This window comes from Convolutriloba macropyga, chromosome 1 (genome assembly GCF_964194025.1).
Source record: "Convolutriloba macropyga chromosome 1, txConMacr16.3, whole genome shotgun sequence".
In the NCBI taxonomy this organism is placed as follows: domain Eukaryota; kingdom Metazoa; phylum Xenacoelomorpha; order Acoela; family Convolutidae; genus Convolutriloba; species Convolutriloba macropyga.
In genome coordinates this window covers 12,403,989-12,420,201 of record NC_134468.1, presented here as the reverse complement: position 1 = coordinate 12,420,201, position 16,213 = coordinate 12,403,989, and the positions used below count along the sequence as shown (strand labels likewise).

General features: G+C 33.4%; 2 protein-coding genes across 2 annotated transcripts in view; both read right to left on the bottom strand.

Annotated features, from left to right (window-relative positions):
- The window catches only part of LOC142335045 (dihydrolipoyllysine-residue succinyltransferase component of 2-oxoglutarate dehydrogenase complex, mitochondrial-like), a 559,039-nt gene that overhangs the window by 152,394 nt on the left and 390,432 nt on the right, over nucleotides 1–16,213 (bottom strand). The gene's annotated exons all lie outside the window — the stretch shown is intronic.
- LOC142345131 (uncharacterized) overlaps nucleotides 4,735–16,213 on the bottom strand; it is a 12,890-nt gene continuing 1,411 nt past the window's right edge. Inside the window, exons 2-3 of the mRNA XM_075397510.1 lie at nucleotides 7,705–7,901; nucleotides 4,735–4,966 (exon numbers count right to left, since the gene is read on the bottom strand). Of these exons, the coding sequence (XP_075253625.1) occupies nucleotides 4,735–4,966; nucleotides 7,705–7,901 (429 nt within the window). The remainder of the gene's footprint in view (nucleotides 4,967–7,704; nucleotides 7,902–16,213) is intronic.

Genomic DNA, 16,213 nt, shown 5'->3' with positions numbered 1-16,213 from the left:
TACTCAGTACATTAATTCACACGTAAACCTAGTTTCGACTGGTTAATACACTTATTTCCTACTCAAAAGTTCATATTTCCACTTAAAATATCGAAAACCTTCAAATCACCCTACTTCCGGTGTTAATAGCTCGGGGTTGGGTAGCCGGATTGGCCCAAAAAGCATAGCAGCATGAGATGATCATTGGGTGTACCTGACATTATGACATCAAAATTTCATAAGCGTCCGCTTAAGATAACTCCCACATTTGCAGGGCACCAAGTTCTGCTACCCCCCTTATCGTTGTCACTTCAAAATAGCACATTTGTTTACTTCAAATTGAATTTCCAATTCTGTTCAAAGAATCTAGTTCACTTCAAATCTTCGCTCTCTAGTTTACTTAAATCACTCACTTCGACTTTGACCTGATGCACAAATACAACTTTGCTAATTCAACTAAATATATCGACAGCTCAATATGCTTTTGTTCATTAATTTGCTTGTTTAAGATAAATCACTCAAATCACCTCTCTGGCGCCTTCGAAACAATAACCTTTAATATTAAAAAGCTAAACTCAATTACCTAAATTAACCTAATTAACTTGACCTAAATTATGTAACTTACTCTCCCTCTCTCATGTTATCTTACCACATTCTACAATGTTTAACAAATTTGTAAGAAAAAGAATGATCGCTAACGGCACGCAAGTATTTTTTATCTATGTTTGGAAATAAATTAATATCTTACGCCACAAAAAATAAATAAAATCATGCGTGGGATAAACTTGCGACGATCTTACTCATCCCACTTACAAAATTTATAATTCTTATAAGCTAAGCATTCTTTGCAAGTGTTTTCAAGTAGAACCTCCATCTTGTCTGTTCCTAAAAATTGACCGAAATAAGAGTCTCATAAGACAACCATCCCTTCTCAACCCACGCATGCAAAGATCTTGCAAAATTTTATCTAGCCCGATTAATTAGTCAGGAGCAATATAGCAAATCTTGTTTTTTGTCATGTGATGCGAGACGGCAAGATCTTGGCAATCTTTGCATGTTTCCTATCAAGGCTTTTCAAATTTATTTCTCAAGATATAATTTTAATTTTACTTGATAAAAGTCATAAGCAAATGTCGGCCCTTTTTAAAAAAGGAAGATAACAGAAAAAATACTGTGCTCTCATTGATGATATCACCTACAGTTGAAATACATATGTCAAGCAGATCTGGGTTGAAGAAACAGTGGGCTTCGTTGCCAAGTTTTGGATATACTTTCAAAATGTACCGTAAAACAATTCCCTTTAAGGAACATAATCAATTGTTGCTTTTGAATCATTTCTCGTTGTAAAAACAAACGACCAAACTCCTTAAGCCGAATTAAGTATTCTTTTTCAGATTTTTTTTGTATCAGCATTTTGTCATTTATTTTGTTCATATCAAAAACTAAATGATCAAATCAGACCAAAAAATTTTTTGAAAAATGCACATTTTGCATTGAGTTTGAATACATAATCTAATGTAGAAAAAGTTTCTCTTAGTAACGTAGCAATATTTATGTACAAAGCGCAAACAACACTGCCCGTGCAAGACAGTGCGCTGCACACAAGTTTCCCACATACTTATCAAGTTTGACAAGGAAATAACTCTGTGTAGAAAGCAGAAGCTATGTTGCTCATTACTTTCTGCAAAGCCCAAATTGATTAACTATCTTTGAAGCAACTTTAATTTTAACTTTCTTTATTGTAGAAATTGAAAAAAATCTCAGCACCCTTTTCGATGTACCTTTAAAGAACGTTAAATCAGCGCACATTGCCTATTATTTTTCAAAACTAACTGACCACTCAGAAAACTGGAGTTCAGCTAGAGCAATCAGTTGCAAAGGAAATTTATCTTTAAAAAACACTTAGTATTTTGGAAAATAAACGTGAATCAAGGATCAGTTTACACGCTAGAACATAAAAATGATCTATTTGTTCTCATTAATTTTCAATTTACAATTTGCCCAGCTTATTCAATCTAAACAATTTTGTTAGAATCAAGGTCCAGTCGAATTTAATTCTTTTTTTTTATAGAAATCCACAAAATATCAAAAAATCATCAAAGTTCCGAGTTGTTAATTGTGTCTAAAGTTCGTCTTTTCTGAAAGACCTCGATTGAAATAGTTTTTCAATCCATTTATCCTATATTTGGAAAACTTTAATTTCGGGAAATTTTGAATGAAACAAAACAAAAAATGATTTTCTTTATTATTTATATGACGAGCTGAAGAAAAAATTTGATGTTATTTTTTAATTTTTCGTATTGAAATACTTAAGTTATTTTTGCGTTCTAGTTACATCAAGCATGTGAAATGTTTTTGTGAAACTTTGAAAAAAATATCTGTTTTGGTGTTGTAAAGTCAGTCTGTCTAGCGTGAATTGAGTAAAGGATTGCAGCATTGACAAAAATATTAATGTTTTTATTAATTGATAAATTTTTTCTCAACTTTTAGTTAAAAATTCCCCATGCGTAATCAATTCCACCATTCATAGAAGCAGAAAACACTCAAAGAAATAATAGACTTAGTTTTGGCAGCATATATTAGGCAGCAATTTAGAAAACAAAATTCTGTTCTGACTGACAAAATAATTTCCAGCTTTTATTAATTGAAGTGAAACCATGTAAGAGATCTTTATTGAAATTCAATTGAATCTTCGTGCTGATTAAAAACAAACGGCTTGAACAACAAATAGATCGAAGTAAATTTAACTCTGAAACAAGGAGGTTTAAGAAACACTTTTTGTTCTTTTTTGAAATTTTTGCTTTTTCTGTTACGCTTTTGAATGTCTCTAAAAGATTCAATTCTGCATAAATTAGCCCTTGGAATTCTATATAGCATAAATCAGCCCTTAAATTGACCAGAAAAAAATATGGTTTTCTTTTTATCCGACAAATGTTCCTGATTTGAGTTTCTTTTTCTATTTAACGCAAAAATATCTTAAAGCTGTCTTCTTTTTCTTGTTTTTTTTCCTTAGAGTTCAACTGTATATCAACTAGAGATAAGTGGAAAAAATAAAATTAAAAGTTAACAGGTGCATCAGAAACAGTCAAAATAGTTTAAAAATAAAAAATAAACAAAATTTTTTTTCTCACCAAATTGTTCTCTATTGTTATCATATTGGATATCAAATATTCAATATTCAATCAAATTAAGTTTTTGACGAAATTTTAACTTTTAGCACAGTACTCAGAGAAATTTGCAAAAACGGATAAATTTAAATAAATTTTTTTAAAAAATTAGATCTTTTTACATCCTAAATCAACAAAGTTAACAATGTTTGCAACAGTTTTCCAATTAATCAATTAGTCTATCATATAGAATTTTTAATTTGCACGCAAAATAGTTGGTTCGAGAAGCCAGCAAAATCACCAAAGAGGTAATCGAATTTTTTCATGCAAGTGGAAATCAATGGTTTTTTGGAAATTGGAATACAGTAATTAAATAGATTTAGCTTTTTATTTGTTTCTTTTTATTTTTTCTAAAAATTTGTATTTTGTTTAACGTTCCAATTCGCATATTCTAAAAAATTTTCTGATGGATTAAATTGAAGATCTACTGATTCACAAAATAGTAAAAGCCTAAATTGGGTACCATTAAGAAGAGAGGAATTAGTAAAACTGATATTTCATTTGTATTTTAGAAACATAATTTTAATAGAGAAATCATATTTTTGTTTACTTTTAAAATTTAATTCAATAAACAAATATATATATAATTATAAAAGTTCATGATATTTTTCTAAGTTTCTTTTAAAAAATTAATATAAATTAATAGTGTAATTTCATTGTCAGCACTCACACCCCCAAACCGTTTCTCTTTTCCTGTTTTTTTTTCAATTTTTAAAAAAGAATTTCTCTTTTCTGTCGAGCAATAAACTTAGTAGTTTTTTGTAAATATCAACAGTATCCTCTAAGTGCTCTGTGAGTGCTATTTTTTTCTCTCTACTATGCGTAAGCAAACAGTAAAAAATTGAATGAACAAAAACAGCCGGTCTTGCATGTACACTCCCCTTTTTGAAAAAAAAATGGAACAATAAATGTTCATGCGGGGAAAAATTTTTTTGATCAAAGAGTCATTCAATTGAAAATCGATAAGAATGCGGAGCTGAATCCATCCAGACTTCAGTTGACATAATTAGACTTTTAAGTGGTATCAATCAAATCCAAATGCCAGATGCACGCAAATTAATTGTTAGTTTTTTTCGACACGGGCAATTTTGAAAACTTGAGATAAAAATGAGGCACAAAACGTAGGTTGACAAAAATCGCTCTAACCAACGAGATTATGTGAGCTAACGATGACTTTATAAAAATTATCTCAGAGATCGCGATAGCTTCAAGAACGACAGAACCTCAAAAATGACGAAAATTGATATTAAACAATAATTGTCGCACTGAGAAAAAAAGGGGTATTTAGGCAACAACCGATTTTTACTCTAAGCTGACTTAGCTTAATTTGTTTTGGAACTAAATACTCTATTAAGTTTTTCCAAAACACTCAAAAGGAGGTAGACAAATACAATTTTGTGTTGTGACCCCTGAGCAGACCCAAGTCGAACACAAGGTGCGTTTCCAGACAAAAATTGCAGGGTCTGGAAATCTGTTCCAGAGCACAAAATTCTGGAGAATTGTCTGAGTTGGTCTGATCAGAGGATAATTAACTCTGATCAGAAGTCGCTTCCGTCTGCCACCCCAATTTGGGTAGATATTGCTGATTTTAGATTAAAAAAAACAGATCCCTGAAGAGAACGGTTGCATAGTACGAGGCGATTGTCGTGAACCAGTTCACAAAAGTCATCCCGGAACAAAAGAAATTGTTCACGTTGTTGATAGACCAGTCTAGGGTGAGTCGGAAGAACTTGCCAAAGAGACCGTCTGTTGCCACGGCAACCAAGTCCACACAGGCCAAGTTCAGCATAAAACAAGCCCCAGAGGAGAGATTGTTCCACCTGTCAATTGAAGGTAATCTTTACTAGAAATTTGGTAGTATTAAAAAGTCTTAATTATATCCCTTATTCGTACCCCGATCATAAAAAATAAATATTGAGTAAGTTTGGAATAATCTGTCCGTATTTCAATTTTTTTGCTTTTATTTTTTTTTCTTCAACTTGCCGAAGGTTTTTCCCTCTAAACAAAACAACTAAAATTTTGGTTGGACTATACTCCCCAGACTGAGGTCCGTGGCCAAAAAAAGGTTATCGTGCGTTCAAAACAACAATGTCTTTAAATATGAGTGAGCGCACAAAATACTGTCTATAAGTGACTTTTATCTCACAGAACTTTGGCCATAGGGACCCTAACGAGCAAAAATATCCCAAGTCATTCGAATTATACTGCAAAAAGCTCGAAAAACAGTTGAACTGTTGGCTAAACTATCAGTTGACACTCAATGGTTGATTCAGAAGTCTCACTAGTGTTCTAAATTATCTATCGACTTGAGTTGAAGCTTGTTAAAAACTCAAACGCAGAGAAGATTCCCTCCAAAAGATATTTTATATAAAGTAACTTATAAAAACCAATTGGTGAAAACTTTTAAAAAGCATTAGGAAAACAGTTTGAGTCTCAATTGTGACATTCAGACAGATAAACTGAATATTTCATCTCATAATACTGAAATAATTCCTTCTCCTCAGGTGTACTCAGCCATTCTAAGTACAATGCGGGACCTATACTGGTTGAATTGGACGTCTTCAAATGATGACGATTTAATTTCTAGGCCTGCATCAAATGATGGGTCTGATATAAAGGTGTTTTTTGTATGTATGCTCTACGTCTGAACATAACTAAAAGAAACAGAAATTATAATTTCACGAAAAATTTTTTAAAAAGTTGAGAATCGTTGGTGAGATTGATTAGTAGTAACGCAATGCTAATAGTAAACGCGAAATTGCTTTAATTTTGAGATTGCCAGGAAGTTAATTGAAGATGTTGCGGCAACGATTGATCACATCGTTTGTTCGACTTGAGAAATCATTCCATTTAAAGCGATATAAACAACAACGACAAAATCCAGCAAAATTATGTGATGGTTAAGTGACTCTGCTTGAAGTTACTGAGAACTTCTGGCGTTTATCGAGTACGGCGAAGCGGTTCGAGATATTAAGTCAGATTTTCGGAGTGACTTCTGCAGACTCACTTAACCATGCTTAAAACACGAAACGCGCACGTTTTAAAATGACGAAAGTCAACGAAATTCAACTTCTGGCTTAGTAGCAACTTCTGGCATTTTAACTTCTGGCGCTGCAGACTTTCGGCATTTCAAAATGTGCACGTGAGTGTTTTAAGTTGGATGAAAGAACGTGTGGATAGAGTCATTTTTGAACGCACAAACGACTGGATATAAGAATTTTTGTAAGCAAAAGTCTGCACACAGATATGTTCCGTCTGCGATGATTGGGATATGCCACTTTTTGGCGTGGGACTGGATGAACTCCTTCACCCGATTTGATAACAAGGTTCAATATATCTGTTCGCTGGATTCAACGCCTCTGTCAATTTGGTTTGACCCATTCTCACCACCGACAATTGTATCTGACTAAAATTCAAAAAAGCAAAAAAATGTGATCGGTAGTTTTTTCAATTACTCAAACGCAAATTCCTCAATATTTTATATATCCAAAAGATGAACCTTGGCCAGAAATTTTCATTCTTCTGACAGTCAAAAGTAATCGGAAGCACAATTTCTGAGGCTCATTATGCTTTTATGTGATTTCCATACAATATGCCTCTAAAAGCAAAATTGTATTTCATGATTTCAGATAGCATTGTAGAAATCAGGATTTAAGCAAGTTTAAATGTAAGCACTGGAATAAATGTAATGTCTGCCCTCAAATTCTTTGATCATGAATTTCCTTACTAATTGTTTGTGCATTGATAGAAAAATACAATTTTTGATCAACATAATTGGGAAATTAAATACTTTTGAGTGTTTTAAAATCTATGAATTGAACAAAATTGACCTATTTTAGTTTTTCAGTAATTTTATGAGGAAACAGAGGGAAAGTTAACAATTGTGATCCGCTCCTTTAAGAAATGTTTGGTTATTGTTAAAAAATATGACAAAATGGTGTTTCAAAATGTCGTCTTGATTTCTCTTCTCGAGTTCTGCCTCAAAATTTTGAAATTTCTAAAGAAACCGGTCACAGCCGAGCGAAAAGGGTAATTTACAAAAATTTTGGCGCAAAACAGTGTCACACATGGCGACCCCGTCTTTTATCGAGCAACGAACTGTCAACCCCGATTATTTAGGACAATTTTAAGTCTTTTAATACCATCCATCGTTTGTTTCATAACGTTTCATAACTTTCAACTCAAACAACGTGATCGAAAAATGATCATACTCAAATAAAAACTTGCATCGACATGAGTCAGCTTTGGTTTAAATTAATACCGAATATTTCCATTATTATCCCAAAATTTCCATATATATCACAAATACTTCCATATCATCTCAAATTTTTCCATTTGAAGATTCGAATCAAGTGACCTCGCGTTAAAGTGCCTCCAATCTATTCAAAATAATTAGAAAACTGCCAATTTCCTTTGACTATACTTGATATTTGGCACTGTAAAAAATGACATCCGGGATGTTTTCGGTTTGTGCATATTTCTCTCCCCCCCCCTGCGCCACCAGCGTGTTACCTGTTAAAAAGAAATTCTAAAGCTGACACCCATAAAAATAGCTAACTTAGAAATGACGAGAATTGTGAAGATGTTTCCGATCACACCGATCACAGCCGATACGACGCTCAAAATGTCCAGAGAGAGCAGAATGTCTTCAACCCAGGGATACAGATCCTCCCATTCCACTTTATCACCTCTTCTAGCTAGTTTATTACCCCTTCCCCTATCGCCAGATCTGCGTCCAGAAGCAATAGCTGCTGTCTGAAAATAATTTAAGTTGTTGTTTAAAAAATCATCTTTTAATATTTATGACTTTGAAGTCACATTTTCATGAGGGATATTTGGCTTTCTTGCAAAATTGTTCCGGATAACTTATCCCACTCTAAGTTTGTATGGCCCTCAAGCGGCAAAAACTTAAGAGGGATTTTTTTTTCGGATTGATGAGCAAGTTACTTTCATCACCAGTCGGTTAAAGTAAATTTCTGGTCGAAATGAAATGTGTTGCATGAATGAGAGCCAATGAGAGGACAGCTCGACCGGAACGAACTTGCAAGAATCTTGCAAGATAACCATTTTTCTGCCAGATCTTGCAAGATAACCATTTTTCTGTCAGATCTTGCAAGACAGGCAGTTTTTGCAAGATTCTGGCAGAACCTTGCAAGATAACCATCTGGTCTCGACTGGGGCCGGTATAATATATACATTCTATTTTTCCTGTACAATATTTTAGATCAAAATTAAGGATTTCGTTTTCGGCTAAACATGAAATTAACATCTGAAGTAGCTAGTGTTACTTATCCGAGGAAAATACTCTGTCAAAAATGGAGTTCCTGAAAAAAAACCACTTCCGAAAACTGCTCGCATAAAGTGTCAGATTTAATCGAAAGCTCTCCAGACCTTTCAATTTCTCTTCGCTTGTATCAAGGTTCCACAATCCAGTACATATATAGCGTCTAACAAAATATTCCTATTTTCAGAACGTTCTTGTCATAGTTGAATTTGGTCATGCACTCTCCTTTTGTGGTTCTGTGTGCAAATTTTTCATTCATTTTTTTATTAAATTCAAATGAACGTTTCTTAATGGATCATAATGAGGACTTTTGTGGATTATGATAGTAAAATGGGTTAACATAATCAAGAACAAGTCTGTATAGGACTTAATGAGGATATTTAGATTGGTCAATTTCACACAACGCTATAAAAAATTTTGATATCAACTTGATGAGAGTTTGTTTTCAAAAATTTTTGTTTTCGGTCTTAGGCCTGGATATACCAGCGTACGGTGCTCTCATCAAGTGGTTCCAGATATTCTAGCGGAAGTGGTAGGTCGTCAGGCAAGTCGGCATCTCAAGATCTTACAATTGTTATGAGGAAATTGAACCACAAGCATGCCGATTGCATCCTGTCATGTTTGCTCTTTGGGTGGGAGAGAGAGAGAGAGAGAGAGCGCGAGCGAGAGAAAATTTATATTTCTGTTTTTTTTTGTCGTCGATCATATATGCAAAATTTCACTTTTCAAGGCAGTCAATTAAAAATTCACAACTCATCCTAAAATTTTCAGAAATTTTAAAAAAAATGACGCCTATTTTTTTCCTAAGTAGACCGTGTATCAGCTTTTGCTATGCCTGCTGTTCTGTTTTAGGAAGAGAACTGTCAATCATTTTAAATGATGAAGCAGATCGATTGACCTTCGGTAAAAAAAATGAAAAATATTTTTTTGGAGATTTTTTGCCCAAAATTGCTTTTCAACCCTTAACGTACACTCTCATCAAAGTTTTCAATGAAACCAGCTAACAGTCTAAGTACCTCCAGTAAAAATTGTATCTCAATCTCATTTTGACACCTGCGTTAATTGAACTAGGCAGCTGTTGAAAAAACTCTCCATTGCAAAGAAAGCTTTAACATGGTCTATAATGAAAAAAGTAGTAGCAATAAACTCTTTTCTTCGAAAGTGGTGATGAAACAGAAATTAAGATAAACATATGCTACAGTGGAATTAGACAAAATGATCCAATCTAATGGTTTGCAAGATTTCATGCTATTATATCACCGATTGCTGAAGTTTATCAAGGTTAACTTTTAGGCAGTTTTCTGCCATAAGTTAGCGTTTTCATGTAAATGTATTGGCTCTAAAATGGCTTTTTTGCTTTGATTTGCCATGATACCTGATCAATCGGTCCAGTTCAGCAGGTTTTCATTGCTTTAGGGAACATTTTTGATCAAATTATTGAAAGTTTCGGCACTAAATCAGTTACTTTCACGATATAAAATTTGTTCAATTTCCTTCAATTTGTCAGATCTTTAAAAATTATTTGATTTTCAACTAATTCAGCCCTTTCTATTTTTACTTGAAAAACATTTACTGAATCTTGTATTCTTATTTTGAGGCATGCCTGGTTTTTTATGTACTAATGTACTTTTACAGATTGCTTTTTCTTGTAATGAGAAAGGAACCCAACAACAATTGTTCTGGTGTACGCATCAGTCTTCAGAATTGCAATTTTAGATCACTTCTGAGTTAAAAATTTTGCAGTACTGTGATATCGTCAATTATTGATTTTTTTCCTCAAAATTTTATAGTGGTAGCTTAACTGTTTTGTGTTTTAGCAGCCTAAGCTATTAGTATAGTGAAACAAAAATAGCATAAGATCATTTTTCAATCTGGCTAAAAACAGTCAGACCAATTCATTTAAAATTGTTTTGATAAAATTGAGAATAGTTGCACTTCGTAAACTCAAATCACAATGTTCATCTTGCCTTTCAGCCTTTCCAGCAGTTTCAGAGTTTTTGGGCACTTATAAATTTATTAGAACTCACTTGGTGACTCAATCGCATGTTCCAGCATCCTGATTTTTTAATCTTCTATTAAACCACTATATTCTTTCAAAATATGCATGAAAACTGTTTGCAAGTGAAACACAAAAATCAGAAATATTTTTAAAAAAATCTAAAAGGTTTTTTGAAATATTTTTGCAGGCAAGCATACCAATAACAAAGTTCAACTTTCAAACAAAAATAAAAAAACATTAAATCCTCAATCAAAAAAATTTTTCAATTGAATGCTAAGAAGAGACAGGTATAAACTATAAGACGGCTATTCTCAATATTCGGAAATAAATTGGTCTCCAACTCGGCAAAGCTCACTAGCTATTTAAAAACAAAAAACCCAAACAACAAATCATTCAATCATCCAATCAGTGTAACAAAAAATAGTACCTTGAAAGAAAATTCTTAATAGTAGGTAAAAGATACTTAGATAAAACTATCTGTGTTGTGCTGACACATTGCAGTTTCTTGCGGTCAAAGTTAAATTTTACTTTTTGTATTATTCACCCAAAATTTATTCCTTCGAAGGGACATGAAATAAACTAAGTGAAGACTATTCGAACTACTTCCGACCAATTGCAATCAAAATGAGGGAAGAAGAGAGTTTTATATTTTCTCGTTCACAACAAAAAATGTATCAAAAATTGCCAAGCAGGCAATATGGCCATAGTTTTTTTGGTTTGGAAAAAAACTAAAAACCTTTATAATTTGTGCTACAAAAACAATCCGAACTTTGATCAGTTCCTTGAAAATTTTTGTGTTGAAATTTTTTTAAAATTATATAGAGGTTTCAGATATGAATTCGTCATGAATAAAAGCAAATTTTGCTGAATAAACGAGAGATAAACTGTTGGAAAGGGGAAAATGTCAAAAAAGTCAAGAGAAGTTTATACAGAACTCTTGAATTATACTAAACTTTTTCTATAGAAAAGTTTCGAAAACAACCTTTTTGTTTTCGAGATGTAGCGAATAATAGATCTGCGAAAATTAAGGAGGCTTAAATGGGAAAATGAAGCAAGAAGAAAAGAGAAAAAAATCCCTAAAAGAGGTTTCAAAAGTTAATTGCAAATTTCACTGCAACTTTCTGGGTTTGGGGTAACAAATTATATTATCAGGGCCTACACTTTATTGTATTTTCCAGCATTTCTGACGGATGTTGTGAAAAAGTCAAGTGCTCGAAAAACAACAAAAGGTGTAGTTCCACAAAGATTCTATTTGTAATGTGGTAACAAAAAATTCTGCTGCGTTGGATGCTTAAAATATTGGTGGACATCCGAAAGTTTTGCCGCACAAAATTTTAGATATCAAATAAAACTAGTTAATAACAATTCTTTGCCTGTTGGATTGTGGTATCTACGTAGGATTTAGTGATTTTTCTTTTCGCTATGAGAGGTAAATAGTAGAGGTAAATAAGAAGATTTTCTTAAAAATACATTTTTGCCCTTTACAAGTGTTCAATAATACGGCGAGGAATAATAACTGAAGTGAATGTATTCAGAACGCCAGTACAAAAGAAAAAAAAACTACAATTGGAATATTTTCAAGCTTTATGATATGTTGATTGCGTTTTTTTTCATATTTGTTAGGAATTCTTTCTGAAGCGTTTTCTCACATTTCCTTGCCGAACATGGTTATTCTGTGAGTTTATTTTATTTATGCATATGCTTGATTTTCAATCAAACTCTGACTAAAATTTTACCTTTATAAATACTTGCAGAGTTTTAACACTGCTAGCTGTGATTTTCTTAAACTTTTCTCAAAAATTCAGTCTTCACTTTTGTTTTAACATTTCTAAAATTGCATTTTAGGGAGAAAATAGACGAAAACTTTAGAACATAATTGGTTATCTGATAAATAGGTTTTACCTCATAAAATATTCAACAAATATGCATATGTTTTTGTTTCAAAATCTTTTAATTTAAAAGATCATCAACTAATTTAATTGAGAAATAAATGCATTTAGAGGCAGCAAAAACAAAATTTCACGGAGAACAACACTGATAATAAAAAAGTTGCTTTGAAAATTTGATAAAGTCTGGTAAGTTTCATTATGATAATTTTTGAAACAATTAAAATTCGACAACCAAAAAACTAAATCGATATAATAACGGAAACGGCTGGAAAGGTCTTGCATGCCTAACTAATACTAGTTAACTTCACAACTAACTAACACTACTCAAGAGAGCATTTTTAAAAAGTCTCCTTTTTCTGTGCGAATAATTACAGCAGTTTCCGTTATTATTGCCTTCAACAGAGCAGTTCAGTCACTTTCTGTTGTCATCATACGAGGATCAGCTAATATGCTGTTGTCGCGAGCCCCGTAGTTGAACGCAGCAATTAATTGAACTTGTCTGATAATCAGCGACCCGATTGTGTGGGACGCAATGTGATGATAACTGTTCCTAGATGCTTGTGTTGAGCTGAATCAATATCTTGATGAATTAGAAACAAGCCCGAATTTTTATTGAACTCACCCAATTTTTATTGATCTCACCCAATGAGAGGGGAGTCTTTTCGGAAGCAATGTCATCCAACGGTAGGGTACTTGAGCCCAGTTCATTAACGCGAGGAAATTAAAAAACGAGAGATAAAAGGCTGAGGGAGAGAGGAAGAAACGTCAGAGATCGGAGAAAACATAAGATTGGCAATAAGAAATAATCAGCAAACATTTATTTTTTAGATCAATGTAAACCAAGATTATTTGATAATGGAGACCACAGAGATTCAAAATTTTCATACTTTGAAAAAAAATTACAGCAGTTGGAGAGAAGCTTCTTGGGAGTTTGCTAGGCTGTGAGAGGGTATATTTGGTTTGTAATGAGGCATGGGTAGGCAGAAGGGGGTTAGGTAGAGGTGTGGAGCAATTAGGCATAAAAGTATGAGCAGGTATGAGGTATTGATCTGACGTCAAATCTTGCTCAGGGGTCTAAACAGGCGCAAACACTACAAAAATATCTTAACCGGGTCGAGGTGTCAACGCTAAAAATGGCTAAAAAGAATGTAAGATTTCCGTTGATTAGGCTGAAAAGATGTAAGAATTGCAATTCTTAGCACTGAATGCGGTGAGAAGATGTAAGAATTGCAATTCTTAGCGTTGAATGCGGTGAATGCGGTGAAAAAAAAACATTTTATTAAAATAGTTTTTTCCACCGGTATTCACCGCAATTCATATATTTTTTTTTCGACAAAAACGCGACCCGGTAAGCTAAATGATGTTTTTGCCAAAAATGGTTCAATGCTTTGTGGGTTTTCCTCGTCAGCGCTGTCTCGTCTGCTGCTGTCTGATGTGTACGCCGTGAGGAACTCACATTCTAAGTGCCGATTTCTGGTTAAATTCGTACTTTGACTCTGGAAAAAATGACGATTCCAACTTTTTAGGGGGTTCTAAACAGTGGAGACTACTGTGAAAGTGGACCAGTACTGGATTCGATCCAGCATCTTATACTTGCATGCCTAGTGTTCTAACCATTACAACAACTGGTCTTAAGCCCTCGAACTTGAGCGTCGCTTAGAACCCATTCTCATGTTCTTTCTTGCTTCTCGAGGCTTCATCTACCTAGTCAATTATACAAGTAGAGCTTGAACAAGTTTGAACAAAGATGAACAAGAGAGCTTCTTGTCAAACTATGTCAAGCTAATCTTTTGCACACTTTATATTAGGTGTTTCTCTCTCAACCTTCTATCAAATCTCATAAACGTTTTCCTTTTTACTTTTGTCATACGGGATGGATATTACCCTTAGAATATCAATCAACGTATTCTAGTTCAACTTAATTTATGTACCCTATTTGAAGGGCAGATGCTTTCATTTAGTTATTCATACTTCTTTTACTTCAGTTTGATGATTGATCAGGATTCAGACAGGAAACTGTCTGTGCACTCATGTAAACAAATTTAATTTCCTGTATTTTTCGTGATTAACTTGTGATCTTATGTAACTTCCTTCTTAATCATAATTTGTTTAAATCTTGTTTCATTCCTCCTATTTGCACTGCTGCAACTCAGTTTGTAATTTAACGTTAGTCAATTGCTCTTCAAATTGGATAGCTCAACTTAAGGTCAGCCATTCGCATCGCGAATACTAGATTCGTAACTGAGAATTCAAAATAATAGAAAGTAAACAGGCAAACGCGGCGCAAAGGCCTTCGCAAGTTTAACCAAGACGCATTCGCTACTCAATTGACTTCTCAGAAGGTAATTGAGTACAACAACTTTGATTACTGCCAAATGTTACCCACTAATATGAGCTTTTAAAAAGCAAATTGTGAAATTTAAAAATGGTAATGCCAGCTTTCGGAAATGGAATTTAGTAATCGAAGAAAAACGGCCAAATTTCAAGCTACGAATAGACATTTATCGGATAAAAAACCGTTGTAATGCCAATACTCCAGTTTTTCCAGAGATGCTTGATGTCCTTTGAGACTATATCTGTCAATTGTGTCAATTTTTTTAATTTCTCCAAATAAGGGAAGGACAGTCACGAAACAATCTATAAATATCAAAACGGCACGCAACGAAAAAAAAATTGAGGAAAAACATTTGCTGCATTATAAAGAGATTTTGAAGACGCAATTAAAATGAGGTCAACTTTATTGAATAGTGGAAACAATTGTATTTTTTTACTTTGATGTTTAGAAAGGCAGTCAAATTTAAAATTGTAGACGAAAAGAACACAAGTAAACATATACAGAGTTTGTGTGTGTGTGTTTTCGAATGTGAGTGTGTGTTTGTTTTGGTTTGTTAGGGTGAGTGCTTGTTTGTGTGTGTGTGTGTGTGTGTGAGTGTGTTAGTGTGTGTGTGCTCACGCGTGCGCGTGTGCGTGTGTTTGGGTTCGTGATAGTATGTGAGTGTGTTTGTGTGTGTATGTGTGTGTGTATCTGTGTATGTGTGTGTTTGTGAATATATGTGTGTATATGTGTGTATGTGTTTGTGTGTTTGTCTGTGTGTATGCCTGTGTGTAGGTGTGTCTATGTGTGTATACATGTGTGTGTGTTTATTTGTGTGTAAGTACATATAAGTGAGTGAATATAATATTATAGTGTTTTGTAAGTGTTTATGTGTGTGTTAGTGTGTATGCATGAATGCAAATATTTATTTATATATATATATATATATATATATATTTGTATATATATATATATATATATATATATATATATATATATATACATATATATATATTATATATGTGTGTGTGTGTGTGTGTATTTGTGTGTTTGTGTGTAAGTGTGTGTCTTTGCCTGTGGGTGTGTTTTGTTTGTATCTGTGAGTGTGTTTACGTGTGTATGTGTGCTTGTGTGTTTTGCCGTCTCTAAATGTGTATGTGTGTTTGTGTGAGTATGTGTGTATATGTGTGTTTGTGAATATATGCGTGTATATGTGTGTATGTGTTTGTGTGTATATGTGTGTTTGTGAATATATGTGTGTATATGTGTGTATGTGATTGTGTGTTTGTCTGTGTGTATGCCTGTGTGTAGGTGTGTGTATTTGTTTTTGTATGTGTGTGTGTTTTTTTCTGTGTTTATGTAGATATAAGTGAGTGAATATAATTTTATAGTGTTTTGTATATGTGTGTGTTTGTGTGTATGTATGAATGCAAATATATATATTACAAATATACAATTTTACATATATCTAGTCGCTTTCAAACTGACACACATACAGAAATAAACACACACCCGTTTATACACATTTATATAGACACACGCACACACACACACACTTGCGCATACTTACGAGTGGGTTTG